At 37.3% G+C, this 27137-nt stretch overlaps 2 protein-coding genes across 3 annotated transcripts in view; both read left to right on the forward strand.

Moving 5' to 3' along the window:
* Positions 1-6236, forward strand: part of unc-13 (protein unc13 homolog) — a 153827-nt gene extending 147591 nt beyond the window's left edge. The window contains exons 12-20 of the mRNA XM_017906283.1: positions 498-1232; positions 1320-1541; positions 1631-2083; positions 2157-2288; positions 2357-2582; positions 3262-3414; positions 5240-5344; positions 5451-5613; positions 5917-6236. Coding sequence (XP_017761772.1) covers positions 498-1232; positions 1320-1541; positions 1631-2083; positions 2157-2288; positions 2357-2582; positions 3262-3414; positions 5240-5344; positions 5451-5613; positions 5917-6214 — 2487 coding nt within the window. The 3' untranslated portion in view covers positions 6215-6236. The remainder of the gene's footprint in view (positions 1-497; positions 1233-1319; positions 1542-1630; positions 2084-2156; positions 2289-2356; positions 2583-3261; positions 3415-5239; positions 5345-5450; positions 5614-5916) is intronic.
* A 10063-nt stretch (positions 6237-16299) lies between these two features.
* The window catches only part of Su(Tpl) (Suppressor of Triplolethal), a 175248-nt gene continuing 164410 nt past the window's right edge, over positions 16300-27137 (forward strand). For both annotated transcript variants that reach the window (XM_017906285.1, XM_017906286.1), the window contains exon 1: positions 16300-17116. In XM_017906285.1, the coding sequence (XP_017761774.1) occupies positions 16985-17116 (132 nt within the window). In that variant the 5' untranslated portion in view covers positions 16300-16984. The remainder of the gene's footprint in view (positions 17117-27137) is intronic.

Genomic DNA, 27137 nt, shown 5'->3' on the forward strand with positions numbered 1-27137 from the left:
ACTAGATTTAATTTTTATTAGAGTATTATTAATATTAAAGTCAATATTGATTATTAAAATTAATTTTGATATTAAATGAAAGTATTATAATATCTTCGCACACCCGCAACAGCGATGTAAGCATGATCACCTAACAACAGGCGTCTTAGTTGTTCTAACAGTAACTCAGCGACTCCATTATTCCTCAAAATTTATCATAACCGGGTGGTATCTCAGCAGCCAGCATACGATCCACGATTCCATTATAACCACATGCAGACTGTTCCATTGGTCACGCTATTCCTCCTCAGCCTGTCTGAAACCAAGTCCCTCGTATATTTCCCTGCCAAGATAAGTATAACATAACTTTTGATCGCTCGTCTTTCCCCGGGTCGGATAAATGGCCCGGCGAACCCGAGTCGGACCCTTTTCCCGGCCGCACACGTAATTTATGGAAACTCGATACACCGGCAAAATACATTTTCCTTTCCGTTCACGGCCCATTTCTTTCGTTCCAGAAAGAGAAGTTCGTGAAATTACTGGATCAGCTGCACAACTCTCTGCGAATCGATCTGTCGATGTACCGAAATAACTTCCCTGCCTCGAGCCAAGAGAAGCTGATGGACCTGAAGAGCACGGTCGACCTGCTGACGAGCATCACGTTCTTCAGGATGAAGGTGCTCGAACTGTCCAGCCCGCCTAGAGCGAGCACCGTGGTGAAAGACTGCGTGAAGGCGTGCCTTCGATCCACCTACCAGTTCCTGTTCGAGAACTGCTGCGACATCTACAATAGGGAGTACCAAGTGGACCCAAGCGAGGCGAAGAGGGACGCCGAGGACCATGGACCTCGTCTGGAGTCGCTGGACTTCTGGCACAAATTAATCGCGTTGATCGTTTCGGTGGTCGAGGAGGACAAAAACAGCTATGCTCCTGTCCTGAACCAATTCCCTCAGGAACTGAACATCGGTCAACTGTCAGCGGCCACCATGTGGTCTTTGTTCGCTGTGGACATGAAATATGCTTTGGAGGAACACGAGCAGCACAGATTGTGCAAATCCTCTGCCTATATGAACCTCCACTTCAAGGTCAAATGGCTGCACACCAACTACGTGAAAGATGTGCCACCGTACAAGGGTGCGGTACCCGAGTATCCTGCCTGGTTCGAGCCGTTTGTCATGCAGTGGCTAAACGAGAACGATGACGTTTCACTGGAATATCTCCATGGTGCCTTCAACAGAGACAAGAAGGACGGAGTAAGTGTTCCTTTTTGTTAATTGTTAAAGGTACTTGCTTCTTTGGACGCAGAGGGCGCAATTTAATGATGTTTTATCTCGTTGCAGTTCCAAAAGAGCAGCGAGCACGCGCTGTTCAGCGTCTCCGTCGTCGACGTCTTCACTCAATTAACCCAGTGTTTCGACGTGGTTTCCAAGCTGGAATGTCCCGATCCGGAGATCTGGAAGAGGTACATGAAGAGGTTTGCAAAGACCATTGTAAAAGTGTTAGTGGCTTACGCGGATATCGTGAAGAAGGAATTCCCAAGTCACCTGAAGGAAGAACGAATCGTATGTAGTCTATAATAGTCCAATATGTTATCAAATGTACTTAGTTGTGTAAATGATCACAGAGTAACGCTTGTACTCTTCTTCTTCAGGCTTGCATTCTCATGAACAACATTCAGCAGCTTCGAGTGCAGCTAGAAAAGATGTTCGAGTCAATGGGTGGAGAGAAATTGGAAGAGGATGCGGCGAACATCCTGAAGGAACTTCAACAGCAATTGAATGGAGCACTCGACGACCTTGCTATGCTGTTTGCAAAGAGCTTGGAGCCGAGAATAACCGCTTCCGTGAAGGAATTAGGAGACCTGTTGTTAGCTATTAAGGGTGGTGGACAGGTGCAGTTATCGCAACCTGCCCAGAGAAACAATGTCGCCGTGGAAGCTGATGAAGTATTGCGTCCCCTGATGGATCTTCTCGATGGAAGTTTGTCCTTGTACGCTGAATCTTGCGAAAAGACAGTGTTGAAGAGGCTGCTGAAAGAATTGTGGAAGATCGTCATGAGGATTCTAGAGAAGACAGTGGTACTGCCACCTATGTCGGATAAGAGCGTATGTTTTTGATTATTATAGCTTCAGTTGAGTATAATAGGCAGGTATATTTATTGGGGCATATGTATCATAGATGATGTTCAAAAATCTGACGGATAACGCTAAGAATCTAGCCGCAAACGCAAAGATAGAAGACATGTCGAAGCTATTCAAGAACCATATGGCTGGCAAACCTGATGTGAAGAACGCACTGAGCGGTGTAATGGTGTGTAAATTGTTTAAATGGCTCGGTTCTGCTATCGAAGATCATAATTACAAATATTTTATTCGTAGGATATTTCTAAGGAAGTAGAGAAGAATCTTTCCCCGAAACAGTGTGCTGTCCTCGAAGTCGCTCTAGATACCATCAAACAATACTTCCATGCAGGCGGAAACGGCTTGAAGAAAACGTTCTTGGAGAAATCCCCAGAATTGCAGAGCTTGCGATATGCCTTGAGCTTGTACACGCAAACCACGGATACTCTTATCAAGACTTTTGTCACGTCTCAGGTCAATCAAGGTAAGTTGACCCTTAAACGTGACATCTCGTCAAACATCAACATGAATATAAACTTTTTCACACATCATCAGGTAAATCCATGCTAATAACAAAACTATATTCATAGTTACAATTTTATTTATCTTTTATTTATAAGCATCAGTGAGAATATATTACAAGAAGATACAAAATTTTGTTCATTGTAAAGAACGAAGGAAGTAGTGCAAAGGTATTGAGCATTAATTTCTTCACTTAGGATAACGAAAGAAAAACAAGTTTCTCATGAAAAAACTAACACAGTTTTCCAGCACACAGAACATGTTCATCACACATAACGACCAGCAAAATTCCAATCAAAGTTACGAATCGAAAATTTAATCGATATTCCGAGTAAATTGAACCCTGTGGAAATAAACAAATGGGTGGCTCCCGAAAAATTGGCTTCAGTTCTAGTGCAACGTACATTACTCACGAAAATATACGTCATCACGAATTTCCCAAAATTCTATTGTATATATTCATCGACAACATTCGACACAAACGTCACGTACATCGTGCCATTGAATATCACTGGACGCGTGTAAAATTCGCGATTCTGTCTCGTTCACTGTTATCATCCGTTGTACACACACCGCGACATTTTCGGAAAATTCGTCACGACGTACGATTACAACCGACGTAACCGAAATTATCGCGACAGTGCCGCTGAACAATGCGTCAAAGCTACGTCAGCGTCAGCGTTCGATGAGCAGCGAAAGAGGTGGTGACGAAGGGGAAGGAGCCGAGGGTATGGAAAGCCTCGAAGAACCCCTTCGCCAGAGCAAGCCCTCTCTTCGTCGAGAGAGTCGACAAGGTACCAGAGAGCACTAGCCACCTTAGAGCAGAAGCCTCGGGAATTCTTCGCTGACTTCCGGCCACTTTCGAACCTAGGCGCTCGTTTTAGGACGTAGTGGACTGTTTGTGATTGCATTATTCACCGAGTTGTCTTTTCGGGACTAGATAGGTTCTTCGGGCACTCGTACGTTAGTCATCAAGTAATCCTATTAAATTCGCATATCTTCCTGCTTTAATAGCAAGAAAAACTAATAAAAGAGGAAGGTACTCTTATGATGTATAAGCAAATATTTTTGAAATATTTATCGACAATAGCCTTTCTAATGCTTTCTTCAAGAATTATTAATTCAACAAATTTCTTGAATCGATGGATAAAATTAAAAAGTTTTATTACTTGTTCCTAATATTCAAGTATTGAGATGAAAAATATAATTGTCTGACATTGAGGTTCGATTAAATTTATTAAAACGTTGAGAATGAAACAACTTATTCGTTAAAAATAAATATAAAAGTCTATATTTTTATAAATATATTATGTACAAATGCCCTTGATATTAATACAAATAACTGTATCTATTAGACAAACAAGCCAGCGCTGAAAATGATTTAAATCGCCAATTATATGAGTTGAATGTTAAATAATATTGACCCTTTCGGTACTGCAATTGCTTGTAAGAGTTCAGCTACGAGCTATAGGAATAAAAGCGTCATACCGTAGACGCTTTGCTCACAGCGAACATCCATCAACAAGAATCGAAAGGGTCAAAGGCGTCCCAAAGATCTCTCGGTGATCGATAGTTGTATTAGGTAGTGCTGCTGCTGTCACTACTACCGCTGTTGCTGCTACTACCGAAAACCTTGCAAAACAACGATCATAGAAAATGGCCACCTTCGAATCCACCCGCCAACAAGTTACTTTTACAAATCGTCTATCTACAGATTCTTAATCTTCCAAAAGAAAACGCAATTGTACGCAATCAGTGAAACCTAACGCTAAGTTTAAATTAGTAAAGTTATACACCTTTGGAATCTTGTAGGTATATAATTTGTGGAAGTTTTGCGTGTATTATATGCTTCAGAGGTTGCCATTTCCTAACATTGTGTCTTACACTAAGCATTCCTTTAATCATCTTCTTTGAAGCTTTTACACATGTACACTTAAACACTTAGATTTTGTTTAATTTATCACTGCCAGTTCACCATTTCACTCCTAGTTAAATTACTTTGACAAATAGGTACACGGCAGATTCATTGTATTTCTTTTTTTTTTTTTTTTTTTTTTTTTTTTTTTTTTTTTTTTTTTTTTTTTTTTTTTTTTTTTTTTTTTTTTTTTTTTTTTTTTTTTTTTTTTTTTTTTTTTTTTTTTTTTTTTTTTTTTTTTTACATATTCATGCGATTGGTCGATCAATTATCAATTACAGAATGCATAATCGAGTACTATAATCTATATTGGAAACAGAGTGACAAGATGTAGAATTTTTACAATTGTATTCCGTAATTTACGGTTCACTGATCCTGAATCAAAAAGCTATGAAGTCGTCTCTGCACATTGTATCAAAATCCTTCGAATTTTATATGCTTGAGGTTTTTATGCATCTCTAGGACACCTTAACAACATAGCAACTTCGTCCTCTCTGATAAATATTCAAAGAGACAAAGTTCTACGCATATGATTAGAGCATGTAATCTGCTCTAGAACTAGACATTAAACATAGTATATTAGCATCAAATCTCAGAATTTTAGCCTCGGATAGAAGTGACCGAAGCCCTCTTTTTCTCTCTGGTAGTGCCTAGTGGTTAAAGACTCAAATTTGAATATGAAAAGTAACTTGTTATTGATAAAGTTCCAGAAACTGCCAGCACAGAGGAAGGTTCTGTTGGAGAAGTCAGCATTCAAGTGGACCTCTTCACGCATCCTGGAACTGGAGAACAAAAAGTCACTGTCAAAGGTAATTCTTATTCTTGTCATAAAATATCATTGGTTATGTCGTTATAAATTTTCTCATATAAGTGGGTACCTTTGTACAATGCCATTCAACGAGTTTTAATTTGTAGTTGTCGCTGCAAACGATTTGAAGTGGCAGCTGCCTACGGGTATGTTCAGGCCGTATGTTGAAGTAAACTTGATTGGACCGCATCTGACTGGAAAGAAGAGGAAGCAGTCAACAAAATCAAAGAGCAATAATTGGTCGCCACAATTCAACGAGAGCTTCGACTTGTAAGCATCTACTTTTCCCCTAAGAGAGTATATTACTCCTGTTTAGCAAGTAATACACTTGGCTTGAAAATCTCTTGCACCTCATGCCTAGAGCTCAACTTATAAGTGCCATTTATACCTTGATCATTTTACTTTGACAACGTTTTACCGTATATTTCATACATTTGAAATTTAAAGCAATTTTATTTATTATATATCCATGGTATGATGATAAATCAAATTTCAAGCCAAGCGATTAATCATCTTAACTTCTTTGCGTTATATACATGAGACCAATATTAACATACGTACCATAATATCTAGCATGATTGGCAACGAACAGCAACAATTGGACTTCTACGAGTTGCACATCTGCGTGAAAGACTACTACTTCGCAAGAGAAGACAGATTAGTCGGCGTTGCAGTGATGCAGCTCAAGGACATAGTCGACGATGGCTCATGCGCCTGTTGGTTGTCGCTCGGCAAACGAATTCAGATGGACGAAACCGGCTGGACAATACTGAGGATCCTGTCACAGAGGAATAACGATGAGATTGCGAAGGAGTTCGTGAAGCTGAAGAGTGACATCAGGCAGGAGACACCGTTACCAAATCCTACCTGAAGCTCAAAGTCACAGCATTAAGCCACGACAGCGAAGCGATGCGTCCTTCGAGTTTGGAAAGAGCTCGAAGGAGAGAAGGAGAGGGGCGTTGTCCACTGGGGAAACCATAGAAGCGTTCGGCCGTCGTTGTCGAGAATGAAGTCTTTAACAAAAATAAATAAATAAGTAAATAAAACAAAAATAAGCAACACCGCGAAACACATGCGATATCGAAAACGCATGAAACACAAATAAAAAAAAAAAAAAAAGAAACACACATTACAACAAACACTTATACGAGAAAAGTCACCGATAAGGACGATCGACCGAATCCTTTTCGGTTCTAACGATATGTCGGTCAGTGAGGGAACGAGAAAGCATGTCGCGCGACATCTTTCTCCTCGCTCCCTTCGCAACCAGCTTCCGGTCGAGCGTGTTCTTCTCTCTTTTTTACGAATCACAGAGCTTTAGCCCCGTCCCGTATATAAACCAAATGAACCGAGAAAAGAGACAAAACCAAGACAAAGGAAACAAAAGATTGGGTTTTGAGTCAACATGTTGAAAACCGAATCCCCGAATCGAAACGTTCGTCCAACGGAAGTCGGATAGGAAGAGAAGAGAAAACGGAGGGGTGATTCCTTCCACCCTTTCTAGACAGCTTTGTGAAGGCGACAGAGGGATAGAATAATGTCCAAGACGATGATTGGTAAAGACGGGAATATATACATATATATATATATAGGCAGACTTATTGTTCAAACAAGTGCCGTGAGGAAGCAGGGTATGAAACCGGAAGTATTGGAAAGTGTTCTGAATAGACGCGAATCTTGAAAACAGTGCTGCCAGTATGCAATATATTTGGTAAATATTCGTAACGTAAGGAAAGGAAAAGGAATCGAATTAGCTGTAGATGGTGCGTTCAGCGCGATTATACCTGAAAGTGTACGAACTCCCATGGAAAATGGAAGCAGCTTGATTGCAAGCAGAAGAGGAGGAAGAGATGAACGATCGAATCGGGGTCCGTGATCACGAGCACGTTGCAAATATGAAACGCGAATAGGACGTGTTTTCGAAATTGAAAGGCGAATCGCGCTGCAACATGGAGATGTAATACTACATATAAATATAAACCCTCGTGAGAGACGACGTTTTAGGCCGTTTGTTCGGGAAGATGAGTTTACTTGTAGATATGTGAAACACATTGTTGACGAAAAAAGTTTTTTCTAAATAACAGTTTAACGTAGCATTGCGTACGACCAATAGGCGTGTCGCGACTCGGGACACGCCGTTAGTAATAAATAGGCATTGTAATGTAAAGTACGTTCTTATTGTAAGAATTAACAAGAGATCGTAAGAGTCTGATTGTTTGGTGGTGAACGATTACGAGGTCCGCTCGAAGACTTCGAGCATTCACCGTGATTCGGATCTCGTTTCGAAGACCTTCGATACGATATGTTCACGTACACGAGAAGTCGATACTCCGTTCCAATGAAGAAGAAAGAAACAATAAGAAGAGGAAGACGCAAACCAATTAGAATGCTTTCGTCCGCCTTCGATTTTCATTCTACGTAAAATATCGTGAAACAGAGAATCCACTCTTCGATCCATTATAACCAGAAACTACTATTTCTATGAATCGACAGCCTAACTTTTTCGAAATTAAACTTTATATCGTGGTAGCTGTATGGTAACTTAAATAATCACGTAACTTCGACACTTTCCTCTTTCGACGATCATTGCTTTTTGTGTGAGCAAGCAAAACCAAATATGTAAACGACGAGATATGGAACGCAAGCTTTGAAAAAACGGACATTAATACTTCTCTGTCTATTCGCTTAAAATATCTCATCAATATTACTCTTGTATATAGATCAAACATTGTCCTTTCGTAGAAACGGTTCGTTAGGTTATGAAGACAGAAGTTGCGATTCTCTACTGTGCAAGACTTCCCCCTCTTAAAGAGCAAGAAAAAAAGAAAAGAAATATTAAAAAATGGAAAAATCGAGAAAATCGAGGGCGGACGCGTTAAACGGTCCCTCAATCTGCTACAAAGCGAAAACGGTCCTTGTGGAAGACACCATAACGTTCTTCGTTTCGCATTTAACGTCCTTCAGAAACTTTGGAGACGCTTGTTTGAGAACACATGTCGCAATTCTCTGCGCGAAGCTTCGATCGGATCTCCTGAAAAACCTGCAAATGAAAAAAACAAAAGAAAAGGGATTAAAGGCAAATATGAAAAGGGCGGAAAAAAAGAAAGAGGAGATGGAAACTAATAATAACACAAAAAAAATGCACGCGACTTTGAAACTAAATGAATTTCATTCTCCGGCCTTCGCAGGTCAAGCAGATATACAATTCCAGAAATTACATGATTATATCCACAAAAAAGTTTCTACTACGTAGTACGTCTAGATATACTTACGTATTGTGTATAGTATCTAAATGCTGATGTAGCTGCGAGCGCGGGATATTCGTCTGGAGAGAGAGCCACCCGAGAAAGAACATTCGGCTATCTTTACAATTACGTATTTACACCAGGCGCTTACCATATCCGGATGCATATGTCTACACAAGACACGAGTCAGGCGCAGAACTTTCGCATAGAATTTCGTTTATTAACACGTTATAACAAGCGCATAACTTTCCAAAATTACCTCTTACCACGTAACTTTGGGTAAAAAATTATACATTTCGCGATAGAAAGAACGAAGAAAAAGACGGTTGATCATTCATAAATCGATGCACCTCTGAGTCTCATTACGAAAAATCGTAGGACAGTATAGAGTTACGCGATAATTTAAACATATTTCATTTCGTAAAGGACACATTTAGCGCGTTACTCGTTGACGCGGTTAGAATGCGTAGATTCGAACGTGCCCGGATTTGTGTGCCAGTTTCGATCGAAATATACTCCTGACGAAATCAACCCTCGTGCACGAAACGCGTTGCAGTTCGTTTTCTTTTTTTAAACGTTCGCGCCGTTTCGATCCCGGTACGCATTCGTCCGAAGCAAAACGATTTCGATCGCAAACAGACAAAAAAGCAACATGGCGTCAGCGATGTACACGGATAGAGAACGAAAGAAAACTGGACAAAATAGAAAATAAGGGACAAGGGAAAACTAGAATCGAAAGAGAGAAACACGGGTCCGCGATCTCGTCACCATCTTCATTTGTAAAAGTGTCTATTTTCTCCGCTGCCTAAGTACGTACTAATTAATGAAAAAGGGCTGACGAATTCGGCAACTAAGCCAAATCCGTCGACGAAACGGGAACAGCCTTTTGTGTGTTTCTTCGCGCTGAAAAGTTTCCGGATCGCTCGGCGATTGCGCTTCGTGGACGGGATTGACCGCCAATTTTTCCTCCTACTCTCCGCTTCGATTAATATCTCGTAAGCTTAATGAAAAAAAAATATCTCGTGTATTCTGTGATAATTACCCCTTAAAGTACATATACACATGTACACATCTGCACATACATGTTTCGCGTACACCTGTAAACAAACCTACTTACACTCACACACATTGCCGAGAAACAACATACGTGATGTATAACCTGCATTGCAACGAGACACGATTCATGCTACATATAAAACATGATACATACGTGACATACACACGACTTGTACATACACGATATCACGCACGTATACACCACACACCAAGCACATGATACACCGATCCCAATAGCAACAGTACTTTTCTCTCTTTTAAAAACATTTCCATTTCTATTCTCTATACTCGTTAAACGTCCGAAGAGTCTCGTTGATGTGTGATAACGAAAGATACCATGGCAGTCGTCGCGATGTTTCATAGAGGTTATGATGCTTCGTTGCAATGGCTACGTAACCGATCGGTAACATAACGAGAATAACACGAATACGATGATATCAACACGAAATAAAACAGGGAACGCAAAAGTATTCGACGGGTAGTGAATGAAAGTGAGAGAAAGATTTCGACGAGCAACGAGAAAGTGGGGGACAAAGATCAAGTGTTTTCGCGTTAGCGTTTTGATAGTGATATTTTCGTTCGAGTTCACGCGAGCGGTACGCGTAAGTCACGTTGGTTCTTTTGCGCTTCGCAGTTATGGGGGAACAAAGAAGACATGGTTGTTACAAACGTTTACTCTTTTCCTTTTCTTTGTTATTCGTTTGATCTTACAGGAAAGATAGTGAAAGAAATAAACGATACTCGTATTACTGCTCGAGGAAGCATAATGGTACGAATGGCTACGCGACGATTCAGGCTGATGGAAATGAATAAAAATTTAACCCTGCTGGGACTCGCGCACGGAATTCAGTTTTCAAGTGCTTTATCTTGTATTCTACTTAAGATATTGATATAATTACGGTACTAATACATAATTTGTAAAATTGATATCATTCTAGTGTTATGACATTTACATGCATATTGTATTAGATTATTATAATGTAACGTGATGCATGCCATGAGTGTTTAGAAATGAGTGTTTAATAATAGAGCTAGTCTTTAGTCTATGAATTTCATTACTTTGAATAACTTTGAATTCAAAAAAAGGAAAAAAATACGAAAGAAAAAAGAGAAAAAATACAAAAGGAAACGGTCCCTAAAGGGTTAAAAGAGTCAGTGCTGGTGAAAGAATAGAAAGCAGATTGTATTACCATCTTTACATAATGAGTACGCATATCTATACATCATTTTAATATACGTATTATGCAGGTTGAAACGATAAATTTATACAGCCGTGAACAAAATGCGAAACCCGTGAATAATTCTTCCTGTCTCGTTGCACGAATCGATCCGTCATTCTTCTCAAGGAACATCTAATCAAAGAGGAAAGGAAAAGAATGCGTGCATAGCAAAGTAAGGTAATGTGTTCGTAGCATTCGTTCGACGAGAGCATGAGATGTCACCGCGAACTTTTGCGTTCAGTAACTAATCACGGACGCAGAACCAAAGAGGGGAAATTATTTGAAAACTAGACTTCAGATTGCTGTATCGTGAGAACGTGTAGCAGAAGAAACCATTTAACAAATTAAAGGGGGAAAGGAAAAGAACAAATATATATACAATTGTTGACAATACTATGCTTGAGAAATCGTACGACGCGTATATAATTGTACTTAACAAATATATTAAAAAAAAAAAAGACAAAAAAAATAATGGCAGAATGTTTGTGTTTCGTAAGTAAAGCATATTAAGGAATAAATTTGTAATCATACAACAAGAGACACATTTGCAAAAAGAAAATAATAATAATATACGGAACGCGTAATTCTGTGCGTACGTGCGGATGACTGCGTGATTATTAGGTATTGTATCTCAACGAGTAATGAGTACATTTTCATCGTCCCAGCAAAGAGTGTACCATTGTTGTTATCAAAATTTTTAACGCGAAACCAAGCGAACAAAGAGAAAAAAAAAAGAGTTATATTACGACACACCGTTGCGCAGCCTCCGAATATACATAGGTGAACCTAAAAGCAATTGTATCAGAGTCAAACACGCACATTCAACACAAAAAGAATAATACCTATAATACCAAACCCCAGATCTTTATTAATAAACGTTTATCTTTCGTTCGTTCACTCGCACGAAGAGCTTATTTTCTGAATTATTTCTATGATTGAAGTCTCTTTCACCGCAGTAGCTCTGAACGTGTGTGCACGATTTTACGTTACGATTCTGCCCTTGAAGAATGGTATCTCTCTTGATCGATCGACGCACGCGACGCCAGCATTGCCAGGTATTTCTTCGAATTTGTAATATTATCGATCGATTTGCATCCATGTTTTGTTTGTTCTCTTTAACATTGAATTAATCATATAATAATCTTGGCCGAGATAATTATTATCCTTATTTTAGTTCACCATCGTTTCGCACCATACTTTATCACAAACATACGTCTACGTCATCGAACAAATTGGAACTACAGCGATTGCATCGTAATCAATCGACATGCATTATTGTCATGTTTACTTCACGCTCTTATAAGAAAGGAAATAGGTTTTACCATTTATAATATTTTTCATTTTTATTATAGCATAATACATAATAGTTCCTTTTTTTTTCCTTTTTCGGACTTCCAACAATTATCGACGTTTTCAAATTTTTCAGGTGCAATCACAGGCTAATGTGCATCGTAATTAATTCGTAATAATGTAAAGAATAAAATCATATGTAAGAAGTTAGTTTTAATCATTTGTTTATAACCAATTATTCTTAATCATTTTTACGAAAGAGGTAATTTTGTTTGGCGACGTGTGCAAACATTAATAATATCCGATCAATAAGGAAATGCGCATGACATAATATAGTATAAGCCAGAGAAGAAAAGAATTATTATATGACATTGCTATACAAGACATGCGAATTAAATGTGAGTACGAAAAAGATTGTTACAGTGGTGTCTATCGATCAACTGACATAGCTGAAATGAAGTATAAGGTGATGTGTGTGAATAAAAGGCAAACGAGGAAAGTTGACTAGAGTTTTATCGTCGTTGAATCATTGTGCCATATTCCATATCGTCGTATTTTACATAAAAGGTAAAATTGAAGTATCTTCATTATCATGAACTACTAGATAAAATTTAAGATGTGAGTCGATGTTTCACCGCCATAATTACTGTACCGAATTACATACAGACCATCGATAATCTAGAGGACTCATATTCGATTAATAATATCCGAATTCGTGTAACTTTATTTCAATCGATATTGCTTTTATACGTTACTGTTCAACTGTACCGAAATCTATAGGCGCAGTTCATGCGTTTCAGAATAAAATAAATACATATATGCGTATTAAGTAAAATTGACTTTACTAATCTCTCCTACAGTAGATACACGTTGAAATAATTTTATCGACAACTCTTACTTTGGAGATCGTTCAATATTAAATGAAGATTGCAACTGTTTCTTAAATTTAGTAAGGGACCTCTAGATTTTCGTTTGGTACTAAGCGGAAGGAACGAGAGAAAAACCAGAAAACTAATACACTTAATCGCTTGTTGCTATTGTTTTCATCATCTCTATCTTTGCAACTGTCATCACTATTGTTATCACTGTAATTACTACATAGATCTTCATGTTCTACAACGCGTCCGTTTATCAACTCGGCTATCTTTTTATAATTTATAATTTTTGCATTAAAAGTACGCTCACATGTAAAATATTATTACATTCTAACCGTGTAAACATAAAATATATTGCATACACAGCTGCACGGTGTGTGCACGTGTGTGTGTGCGCGCGCGCGCGTGTGTGTGTATGTGTGTATAATATATATGTATATACATTTATATATATTATGCACACATGTAGTTCATGTGAAATGTTACAAGCTATCAACTTCAAGACTGTTGTTGGGTATAACGCCAAATTCGTTTCTAGCGTTTATAATAATTTCAAACAAAAGAAAAAGAAACAAGAGCAAAAGCCATTTTAAATCATTTAATATTAAAAAAGAATTTTGTTATTGTCCTTATTAGTTCCAAAGCAGATAGCTTGCCACATTTTATACGGACCAGTGGGTACACATACGCACACAACACACACATAGTTTAAACACCTGTACATACACACGTTCGCACTATACATTCACATTCTGATGTTGCCTCGTGTTTCAGCGAATTAGCAACACCCCGACTTTAACATAACTACATGTCTTTGTGTAACTTTCGCAAAATTCGTCTACAAAACCTATAGATATAATCTTGTTGGGACGCGAAGCATCAATAAAAATGGAACATTTTCTAAATACACAATTAGTTAAAATTAAAAATTCTTGTTTTAGTACATCGGTGATCTTGTTATAATATTCCGTCGAGTTACACTACGCTGTGTATTCTTTTCCATCATATTATTCTTTCATACTTTCTACTTCCTTTTGATATACATTTCATGCATATCAATTTACCTAAAGGAAATACATTGACCAATTCTGTATGAAATTCTACAGTCGTTTATCCAAAATGACATAAAATGAAATGTTGCCAAAAAAAAGGAAGCATTTCTTAGAATATCCACTTTTCTTTTGTAAATGTTAATAAAGCTTAACATTTAAGATGCCGTTATTTATTGTACATTGCAGGGGCGTGATTTTTCTAAATGAGATTTTATTTGCCATGGTATGTTCTGTGTACATGTTCTGTATACAAAGTAAAAGACCTGTAACATACTTTATTTAATCTCTTGAGAAGGAAACCGCCATGTAACATACAATCATTATGTACCCACAAAGTAGAATTTAATCAAGTAATGTTGGTACAGTTATCCAAGTAACATTAACAAATGACACATTCTGATATAAAATATTTGATTTCATCTCCATTCGATCTTCATTCATTGGCACAGCTTGTCTAATTTTCATTAATAAACATTTACCATATCCAATGGGTGCTCTTAAATGGACAGTGGAACAAAAATTATGCGATACAAAATGATAGATATTAAGAGATTAGAAAAGGATGGCTTTCTTAATGGAATGAGCTATCTCAGGGGATGGTAATTCGTAACTCTAATAAAACATCAAAATTTAACAACTGCAAAATATTTTACTTGAATACCTCTTTTAATTAAATTTAATATTAATATTACCAATTTTATTTAATTTAATTCATTCTAGAACTTCCCAGTATAAAGACATTCCAATTAAACAATTAAGTACAGTAATAAAAAGAAAACTAAACTACTAAATATGTAATTCAACTTCTAATTAATACCTAATTCCTTTTTATTCGTCATTCCATTATTTTAGTCACATGTTTCCCAGAATTACAACATAAATTGCTATACGATTATACGATATAAATACCAATGTAAAAATATATCATCTATGTGACATACAAAAAGAAACTTCACTTTTTAATTTACCATATTGCGAACATACTTATAAGTCATATATATTTACATATTTAGCATGCAAACATACTTAACAAATCAAAGATGTGTTAAATATTTAAAAAAAATACATTATATGAATTAAAAATGACTACATTTCACATTATGTTTTATTATTATTACATCATAATTGACACTAGTATGTGTGTATATATATAATCTTTAATTTGTAATTTAATTGTATTACTTGCTTCAACCATGTATGTTTCCATGAGGACTATAAAGTTCTCCCAAAGCGTCCTGCAAAATATAACATCAATGAAATTAAAATTTAATTTTGAAAATTACATTATGTACTTTCTGATAATTTTGCAGCAGTACTAAGAAAAGAATAATTAAAATAAAAAGTAAAATAATACGAATAAATGTAAATTAATTTTTAAATAAAATATTAAATATTATAACAATAAAAGTATCCTTGCTTACTCTTTCTATCTGACGAAAATGATCCGTGTACATAGTGCCGAATTGACCCAATCGATTTTCTCGGTAATTCAGCAGTGGAGATATAAATATGTCATAAGTAAGTAATAACAGAATCACTTCTTTCGGTGTAATTTTAGTAATCATCTTTAAACTTTGTAGAAAACTTTCTTCTTCAGTCCTATGAGTAGTATATAACCTAAAACCGCTACTAGTGCTGCCACACTAATCGGTTACATAAGTTTTATATAGTACGTTTTCAATTGGTTGAATTATTTTCGCGTTTATAATTTATTTCTACATAAATAATATAACTTATTTTAAGCAAATAACATGCATATTTAATTAAATGCAGTTTACGAAGTTTCATTAATTTAATAAACATAACTAAGTATATAATTTAAAAATATCGATAAATTTCGCAATTTATAATTTTACTTATAAATAAATCTTTTCCGGCATCAATAATTAAAAGAAATAAATAAAAAATAAGTGCAAAAGTAATTTCGTGAACCATATGAAATATTACAATACGATTTTCTGAATAAATAGAGAAGAAAAAAAAAATCATTTTTTATCCTATATAATGCGTTTCAAATATATAATAAAAACATATATACACATATGTAAGGGATATATTCATTAAAGTCATAAATGCATTAAATATCAGAATCAGTTTATTTGATTTTCTCATAGGGTTAGTATGCGTAGAATTATTGAAACAGAAAGCAGATGGCAGCATTAGTATCCAAAGAATCAGACGGTATAAGAGAACAATGTCAGTCGATCGTTGGCTGCGACCGCAGGAGGACGGTAGGGTCGACAGTCGCATGCTATCTGAGTACAAATCGGGATTGGTTGACGGTTCTCTCGTAAGCCCCACCTACCAGGTGGTCGTTCGAAAGTGTAGTTGTGTAGTTCCTTACGGCGAAACGACGGGCGCTGCTCTCTCTTCACATATCCAATCGCGAGAAAATCTGAAATGAGACGTATCGGTGCGCTAATATGTGACGGTTGAGAGAAAACGAGGACCAGGAACGTGTGAGAGGGTGGTTTACGCGCGGGTGCTACCACTTTCGAAGCGTGACGAGGAAAACGGACCGCGTAAAGAAGTGGCAAAGGTGGAGGTCGTGAAAAAGATACGCGTCGAAAAACGAAAGAAAACGCGTGTGTGCCAGAGCTACGTGCAAGAGAATCCTCTATTTCGGGGGGGGGTTGTATGTCTTTCTCTCTCTCTCTCTTTTTGTCTCTCTACCTTCTTTTTTTTCTTTCTTTCTGTTTCTCTCCGTCTTTACTCGATTTGTTCCGAGTGAAAGTATCGTTGCGGCAAGTGTTTTCTCACCGCGTAGTATGCGCTGTTTCGTATTGCGGGGTAATAAGTAAAGGTAAAAAAAGTGCTTCGTTTAACCAACAAGGACGTCAGCTGTGTGCGCTTTTACGAGGGGGACGTGTGCGAGAGAGAACCCACTGTTGAGAGACAGAGAAATGGCGGCGCTGGTGGCAGGTGTCCAGTATGGTTTGTCGTCGCACAGTAATTTTCACGAAAACAAGTCCCTGATCTTCGTGAAACTCACCGACTCGGCACAACGTGCCATCGAGGACTTCCTCAGGAATCGGGTGAGTAAATCGTATTCTTCCTTCGTCCCAGTCTTAGAGATCTCTTTTCCTTATGTATAGGCTAGAATTCTCAGCTTGTATCGCGTATATACGTGCTGGTATGTGTATATGTACGCGGCTCTGCACGCGTCACGAAGTAGTCATGTGTGCGTACATGTGTCGTAATGTCGTGCCAAGGAAAGAGACACCCGATCGTCATTCGCTCGCCATATTTCGTATGGAATTTCGTTGCTACAACGACCGAAAAATTATCGCGTGCGCGTATGGAAATTACCATAGACGTTATTATTAACCCGCGAGTGTTACAGTATCGGTAGAAATAGCAGAAAAAGATACTAGAACCCAGTGTACCAGGCCACGTTGGCTTGTTAGCAGCTGCTTATTTGCTTCACGTTTTTTCCCCTTAGCTCTCGAACGCTTGGTAGAAAAATCGAATGCGATTCAATTTAAAACGATTACAAGTGTCCTTTTCGCCGAGTTAATTCGCTCGACTACATCATTACAGTATATCCGTATGGTTTGACAATGATATTACGTAATAAGAGGACTGACAAGGCAATTCGCCTGCTAGAATCACTTCCAGATTGCGGCAAAGTTTATTTAAATAATCAGTCTGCCTCTACTCGTGTCTCGGTTTTTCTTCTAATTCGTAAAAATAACGGCATCACATTTTCGCCTTCGCGAAACGTGAAAATGGATGAATCATCTTTACCAGTCACTGGCTTCAGATTTGCGAAGCATGGTTTTCCATAATACGATCTTCTCTCGATTTTCTTTATCGTACGGACGTTATCGTGGCTGGTATTTTGAAATATCTTACCACGCTTCGCTAACAGATAATTATTTCGTGCTTCCGTAGAGGTTATGTTTGACTAGCATCTGTGCTCGCCAGTTTCACAGGATATTACGTTCATGTTACCTGTGTCTCGCAGAAGTTTCTTTGACGCATAATAATAAGAAAAGGGAAGAGCGAGTGTGTTGCTACAGCTGCGTGAAAAATCCACTCGGCTCCGACAGTTTTTACACCACCTGATACGTTCTAACCTCTTGGACGAGATTCGAAAGTAAAGTCGTCGAAGGGGCGTGTGCCTTTCGTCAAAATACATGTCGAAGCCGGTCGCAGTGCATGCAATGCTTCCACACGCACGTGTTATTAATACGCATATACACGTGAGTAGAAAAATCTAACGAAAAATATATCAACACGATAACGTCTGTACGATTTCTTTCCATAGATCGCCACTTGTCGCTGCCATCTTTGTTATTTTCTTCTTTTTCTCTACTGCGTATCGTTTAAACGTATTCGCTAATTCATTCGATTAACGCAGTTTACTAAGTGCCTCTGCGTTTTTCAACCTCGACTCGTGCGTATTTCACGATGAATCTTTCAGGTTGTTGAGCCTGAACGCAAAATTTTCTTTCCATATGTTACTCGTCTCGTTCGTCAGGTCGGCGATTTATCGTCGACGCGTTGGTCCAATAGCCGACTATTTTCGAGGTTTTCTTTATCTTCGTCTAGACGAACTCGGCCATTTTATAACCTCGTCGTGTATAACTATATTTTGTTCGACATTTTCATAACCTCAAAAGCTTTATACAACGGTTTTTCAAATATTTCTATGTCTTAATATCTTCCTATAAATTTTATATTTAAACAATTATAATTTAGTTTTCGTTAGGTTTATTTATATTATATTATTATTTATTTAATTATTTATTTGCGTTAATTTACGAATTTTTCATAATCGTGAAAAATACTTTGTTATTCATTTTATTCGCGATTATAATAATTGTGAATTGGGAATAAGGTTAATTTGTGCAAAAAGTGAATAAAGTATTATTCTAATTTATGTTTGAGATAAAATTTCGTTCGGTTGGCGCAAACAACTTGAAGACCGATAAATAGTGGTGTGCTCGGAGAATCCGCGAAATTGCCATAGGAATGCGGCAAAGCGTTTATTCGTTCCAGATCAGGAAGCGGTTACATTATACTCGTAGGCCGTCAGAACTTGCGCGTAGCGTGTCCTTTCGTGCGGATAAATGCATATTTTCTTTGGCGATATTCAACATTGTAAATCCATCGTAACGTTTTATGTTTTGAATAATTGACTCGGTTGTCGATATCACCGATTTCTTCGTAGCAAAACATTAAAAATTCCAACAACACGATTGCATCCTTTATGTTCTTCAAAATTAATTCGACATTCCTTTTCCTAAAATTTAAACAAATTTTAGTTTCGAATTTTTAATATATTTATATCGCATTCGTTGCATGAAATATGGTTGTTTATCATATATTCAACTTGGATCCAAGTTGCATTTGATAATTTATTAAATTTAATTTTAAATGGATAGAAAATTTATATACATTTTCTAAATGCTTGGATTTTTTTTTTAATTTTCAGTGTATATAAATTTTTATTTAAAATATTTTTGTGACTCTGTAATTAATTACAGTAATTAATTAATTAGATTCGACTTCAAAGATAGTTTCGTAATTTGCTCGAAGTATTTCGATAGGAAAACCGAAATCATGATAGAAATATTCATATCGATATTACTATGTACGAACAATATGGTGTATTTATAGCGATCCAATAAAATAAAAAAAAAAGAGGAATCGAGGCATAACACCATCACATTCACGGTTTCAAGATTATCCAGGAAAGCAGATTGGTCACTTGAATATTGTCGTATCTTCAACAGTGTCGGAATGCTTTCGTTCGTTCTTTATATTTCGTTAAAAAATGAAATCGTTCGATATCGCACGTCGCGCTCGATATTCCGTGTGCTTAACGTGCATCGAGAATAGCAAATGTACGATATAACTGTTTAGCGAATTACAAATGTAACTGTTCGTCCGATTCAAATGTTTCGGTTAATTCCGGCGTGTGTGCCGGTCGTCGGTGGGTACCGCAGCGCCGCCGGCGGCCGACGCGAGAATCACCGCGTTAAACAAAAGCAACGAACATTCTGGTCCGCGAAAAACGCCAACGTTCTCTGAAATCGTACGCCACGACGAGGTAGACGAATCGTTCGAGCAAATAGCGAAAGGTGTGTGCGATATGGAGACGATCCACGGTGCAGCGTCGAAACGTGACACGTGTGCGTGCTACTAGCGCGTTTGAATTTCTCTGACTGACTTGGACGCGATTGCATAATACTGCGGCCAAGTGTCGCGCACCTATGGACGACGATGCGACGTGTTGAACGGGGAAAATGCAAACGACGAGAGCGGCAGAAAGAGGGTCGCGATGCAGTTTTATGGCCATCAAATAATTCAGGCCAGAGACTTATGCGTTCACGATGATACTGACCTTGAATGTCAAGACTCCATCACGAACGTTTGCGCGTGCAAACTAGCGCAGTGGATATAAGAACCTGCGTTTCGCTGCTTAGGCGTAGAGGTTAGGATTCGTCGTAATTATTCGATCTTTTTTTTTTCCCCCTTTCTTTTTAAAATTATTTTTTACACAGTGATTCTGGCATTGGAAGTCTTTGAATGTTCGACGCTAGAACTGCCAAAGGGGTTAAAATGACTTGTTCGAGCCTTTTTATTTTTATAATTTCTGAAAATACGTACGCACGTATATTTCCTTGATGAAGTGAGTATTGACTTTTATGTAGTCTACAATGTAGTTACGTGTACTTCTTATTTTCGTTGTATCGATTTAATTATCATTCTTTATGTGTGTTATATTTAGGTACAGGTTAGAAAATTTGGACTGAATTAGAATCGATAATTACTAGAGGTCCTACGAGGTTGGACAACATACGAATAAGTAAATCGTTTATTATTAACCTAACCTAGCTTCGAGCGGATTTTTTCCCAGTGAAGTATCAAGAAATCAAAATTATAATTTTTACAAATACCAAATTTTATTTTTAGGGTGGGCAAGAAGCATACTTAAAGAATCCTTCAGAAAGCGTGGCAAAATTTAGTCCAGTTACTATATTCTACATTTTTTCAAATTTTCGTTATTCTCCCTTCGGTCAAAGGTTGAATTTTTTCTCGACAGTCTCGTTTCAAAAATCTTATGAAGCGTTGTTTTATCCGATCGTAATAAAATTCGAGAATTATTTGTAGCTCGTTGGTTGAGTCTATTCCGATCGTTGTAAAAATGTTGCTTCCATGCCCGTACGCTTGTTACGAGGAGCCCGAGCTTCGTTATGATCGTGGAGGGAAAGGTGCACGGGTTAAACAAGAACGTGTGTGCAGGGTTCTTTAAAAAGCAACGCAAGATTCACAGGCCTTCCGGGCTCGACTCTCCCAGAGGCCAGTTCGGGCCGGGTACGTAGCACATAACCCCATAAGAAAAGAGGCGTGGGGCCCCCTTTGAGTAGCACAGCTGTTCCTCGAAACTTGAATAACGATCCGGGGGAACAGGCCGCGCCGACGGCTGGAAATTTTACAAACCGAGAATAAGTATTGCCTCTGAGCGTGATTCGAATCAAGGCGTCGTGAAATGGCCCCTGTCGTGCACATTAACCGGTTGCCGAGCGTATTCACTGCCCAATGGTTTTGCTACAACCTCAGGTCGGTGTGGTAAAACTACTGGTTATTCGAAATAATTAGGCGCTCGTGTTAGCAAATATTTGAGGAGAATTTATTTTCTCCAAATATATATCATTCAGAAAAACATATATATATATTATGGAGAACATAATTTTTAAAGATAGGCTTTTAGGAACATATAATTTAGGTAATAATAAATGTTAAAATATAAATAACAAGGTTAGATACATTTATAAATTAATTAAAAAGGATTGAATTATAAAATAAGGAATATAATTTGATAGATAAATTGTAAACTAATGTAAATTGTAGATATATTTGTAAATACATTAGGAAAGGTTACATTATAAAATAGGAAAGGTTTGTGGATATATTTGTAAATAAATTAAGAAAGGTTAAATTATAAAATAGGAAAGGTTCGTGGATATATTTATGACACGAGATTATTGTTAAATTATTCGATAGATGGTAATGATTATTAGGCTAGTGCCTTTTCGTTTCGGCACACCCTGTATATTTTACACGCCGAGCACTCGCACGTTGGAATTTCCGAGCATTGAATACCGAATTACTTCAGCGAACAATCACGTGTATTACTTTAATCATGGCGCATTAAGAAGAAAAATAAGTCGATTTCTTGTGGTCGCATTGGCGCCGAGTGATATGGGTTCAACGCGAGAAACAACGCTGGCGTATTTTTAACGAGCGGAACATTTAGAAAGCGCCGGTTTCGACGATTGCAGACAGTTTCTTCGCGGAACACAAGCAAACGTCAATGGCCAGGTCTTTCGCAACGCCTGGACGCGAAAATATTTTTCTTTTCTTATTTGATGGAAGTTTTTGAATGGACCGCTATTTTCGTCGCCTCTGCCGATTATTATGATTCCACATTTGCCACGGTGTAAATTTTCCCGTTTCTTTCGTGTTTCTCGCTATGCTTTGAAGCGTCGCTCGCTTGAAATAGAAATCGGCCTTTCTCGACGTTGTTTGAATTAAGTTTCTCTGTTCCGGAAAACATGATTCTTCTGCACGTTGGATTCCAAGTGGCTATACCTATGATCGACGTAGCGCCGCCAGTGGTAATCCGAAGAAACAGATGTGTCGCACAGAGCTCCGTGTGGCGACATCTTTAATTTACCGGCGGCAATTCAACCTATTTCGCCGCGACCCTTCTTTTGTTCCGCTTCGTTTCCGTATTATTACAATTATTACTACCGTTTGCTTGTTAAACCCATTCGTTTGGTCGATAATCTTTCCATTCTTCGTATTGTAGTTTTGGTCTCGTAATTTATTATCGCATGTTACCAACAAACCGTGTGGCACAATCTCTTGTACAATAATTCAATTTCGTAAGTATTTAGATATATTGGTTAGGATATGTCATAGTTTATTTGAAAGGATAATAAGAATGATTTTTGTTCAGGTTATTTGAAATCGTATCGAATATTTATTCATAATATTATTCATAGGGAAATATTCTTATATAATTAACTTTCCTTTATATTTAATTTATTTTATTTCCCTAGAGTAATTGAACTTGCCTAGATTATTTGGCAAATAAAGGTTCAACCTGCCATAACCTTTTAAAAATGTACACACAAACAAATTTGAACTTTTCTTTGTAATTCTCCTCTGGGTACATTGATTTCTCTGCTAGACGGTTTCAAAGTTCGTTCCTCCGACTTTCCCCTTTCGCCTGGAACATCTCCGTCATCTCGACCGTTCGACGAGCACGCTTATCAGGGCCGATTATGTAACGCGATCTAGAAGCTGCGCGCGCACGCTACGCGCGAAATTCAACGACGTTGTGGCGCTGCTGGACGCGTTCCGGAAATGTGATTATTCGCGCGTCTTTGCTATTATTACGGGCAAGGAAGGAGTACGCGTGTACGCACGATCGCGCACTTTACCACAGTTCGGAATTGACAATCGGGAAATTGCCGTATCTAGAGTTTAACGCTGCGATAAATTACGCGAAGTGAAAGTGAACGGCCGAGATGAACCTCAGGGGGAGTGCATATTTCGAGAAATAATGTCAACGGTCGAGAGAGCCTTGAGAGTGCCTTCGAACGGCCGATATTTTGGTCCTTTTTTATCCTTCGGTTTCCCTCTCTACGATTGTCGAAGAAACCGACTGACTTCCTTTGTTTCTTGGTAGTATATTTTATGGGGACTATACAAGATAATATATCTTGGAATCGACGCTTCGTGGACCGCGTAGGAAGTGGAGTGATAAAGTGAATTTTTGAGGTTAGGGTGGTCTCGTGTTACCGTATAGAAAACGAAGCGTAGCCTCTCGTAAATTCTGCTAGCGGATAACGTTGCAGCGGAATAAATCGTATATTTTTGGAAAGGATTTGTAATTTATTAATGCATTTTAACTTGGACTTAGTGTTAAGATAATAATTGTTTTGATTAGCTTCGTATTTAAATGTCGAATGATACAGTGTAATAGAAAATTTGTTCGTTTGTTAAAAGGAATTATTATAAATGATTCTAATTTATTTAGAAAATCATTTTATCCTTTGGTGTAAGAAAAGCATAAGATTTGTCACAATTAGTAAATAACTATTTATTTAGTAATTTAATTATAACATATACATGGGTTGAGTATTGAACTATATCAATATTTTATTTAAAAATTAAAAATCAATATCGAAAATATTGCTAATTGTGAAAAATATATTAATTAAGATAAATTCATAATAGAATTTTAATTCCTCATGTAATTTAGGCAGTTAATGGCTATCAATTTTATGTTATATCTATAATATTAATTTATTTTCATTTCAAATGTATCAAGTGGTTTAATGATAATGGTCGTCGCTGTGTACGTTATACTCAGATGTCTAGTGAGTACTCGATCTAAGTAGTCCACGCCAATTTTATCTAAAGCTTTTTGTCGATATTAGCACTAACTAGTTAATTACCATTTTTATGTAGCACAGTTGCTATATTTCACCATCATAAAGGTCATCATCGCTCTATCTATTTTCGGAATACGTGTAATTTTATTCCCTTAGCTAGACAAAATTGATATTGACAAAGGAGATTTTACGCTAGAATTAATTTGGAATATTAGGTTCTGGCAATATTCGGTTTTAACGAAATCCATTTTAATATTTTGAGTATTAACCCTTTGAACTCCATTGGTGCCATTTGGGGGACATTGGTAAGCTGCAATATGTGATTAAGTGTTATTTTTATTAATATAAATGGAAAAGGAAAAACGCTACTGTATAAATAAATTTACGTATATTTACCATTTTCTTCCTTTTCAAAATGGCACGTTTGCTTTAAAAATCTTCTTATTATAAACGTGACTTTGTCCATACCAATTAATACCATGAGCGTAAAATGCTCGTTGTATAGGTATTCAAAAAGAACAAGGACATAGCTGTAAGAAAATAATTTTTTAAAAGATTAAAAAAGGCAATTTTCCTTTTCCATATTTTTAATTAAATAATAATATTGGAAACAACCAGTGGTCAGCATATCTTACTTTATTGTAAGAATTACCTATAGTGCTTCGATTTTGCACATGATATGAGAAAAATATTTCGTGCAAAGTATAACACCAAGTGTAGTATAGTAATCAGTTCTTTTTTTACTTTGTTTCCTTATCGATGTACGAAGGTCACCTTGGGTTCTTTAATTGGAATGTGTAAGCAGAGTGTGCAGAGTCAAATGTTATACATTTCATTTAAAAAACTCAGGATGACCTTCGTGGCTCGATAAGTAAAGCAAAATAAGAAAAATAATTGATCATTCTCCTATACTGTGTTACCTTGATATATCTTTCTTCCAATATTTTTATTCTCCGTATATACCAAAAAACGTAATCTTATATAAAGGACTTAAATCTTCAAGGACCTTGAAATCTCAATTGCCATTCCACCTACAAAAAGAATTATTAATACCACGCAATTTGTCTCATAATATCAAACAACTTTCTAAGATCATATTTTTCATAACCTCAAATCTTTGCAATATCCAGTCGTCTCATAATACAAAACAATTTTTGTAAGAACATGTTTTCCATAACCTCAAATCTTCATGAGATATCCAGTCGTGCATGCTTAACCTGGCCGCTCTTCGTAATAATCTACGAAAAATTTAAAGTGATAGATAAAAGTTTCCAAATGGTCGTATTAAAATAAACATCTCGTTCGAATTCTCCTATTGGTTCACACTTTCATCCATGGTCAAATATGTACACAATATCGTCGCTCGGTAGACTTCCATATAACAGCGGTTATAACCTTAAATCGTGCGTCGACGTTGCAAACAAATATTCGCCGCGATTCCCGCTATAAAAACGCAGGGTACGAAAATAAATCTGCCCCTTCGCTTCGAGGCTATAGCACGGCGTGGTCGCCGTTACGTATCGTCGAAATTCCCGATCGATCTCGAATCGAAGAGATGGAATATAATGGGTCGTTTCTTGCCTTCGCCTCGTTTCCCGTCTCGTCGACGTATCCCGTCTGTTCGTGGTCGCAAATGAGATGTGTCGAACTTTTTCTGCACGTTAATCCGGCGGATCGCCGATCGTCTGTAAAAATCGGCTTTGATCAGTGGCACGGTTGTTAACTCGGACTATGTAACCGCGAGGAAGACAGACGGTGGGGCGCGCGCGCAAATTATCGCTCTTCGAGAATGATCGATCGTCGAGAGCGAAGCGTTACACATTCGAGAAGGAGTGGTGGCGGCGCGTGGGGAGTCCACGGCACGCCATGCAAATTTATGTGCAATCGAGGTGGAATTACACGCGAAGAATCGGCGTTGCGTGTGCCCGTTACGTAATTAAACAAAATTGATGCATGCATATCGAACGATATTGAGTCACGCTCCGCGATTCAAATCCACGTGCACTCGATATATTCACGTTGCTCGCCGACGATAAAGGTGTCCTCGTAGAAAGAGATGAGTGTAGGATTATAACACCGACTGGGCATATGAGCACCGTGCTATATTGAACATAGTTTGTGATTATGATTTATGTCAATCTTCTTATTTCTTTTACTTTAATATCATCGATATTTTCAAATATTAAATACTTTTATTAGATTAAATATTAAAATATTAAAGTATACTTAATATTTTAATATAATTTATTTTAATTCCTATTTTCTCTACAGTCTTCCGGTTGACTGTTTTAATATATTCTATTACCATATATAGTCAGAAATATAGTTATAATTTTTATGTCGCGTTTTATATTTTTATTTGATCTTTTTTAATTGTTTCCAAAAATTATTGAATATACGATAACAAATATTTGATTGCAGTTTGTCACTATACAGTGAAGATATATTATGTACATACCCTGTTATATAAATACTGTCATCATGTTTCTATTGTGTTATATAAACCAGTACTACACGGGGTTCTCCTAATCCGCTTATGCAAATAAATTTTTGGTTTGTGGTGGTAAAATTGAAATTTTTTCTTTTTTTTTTTTTTGAAGGCTATAAGAGGATAGATTTTACACGATTATTTCGAAGC

Source organism: Eufriesea mexicana, unplaced genomic scaffold (assembly GCF_001483705.2).
Source record: "Eufriesea mexicana isolate 0111107269 unplaced genomic scaffold, ASM148370v2 scaffold5271, whole genome shotgun sequence".
Lineage (NCBI taxonomy): Eukaryota > Metazoa > Arthropoda > Insecta > Hymenoptera > Apidae > Eufriesea > Eufriesea mexicana.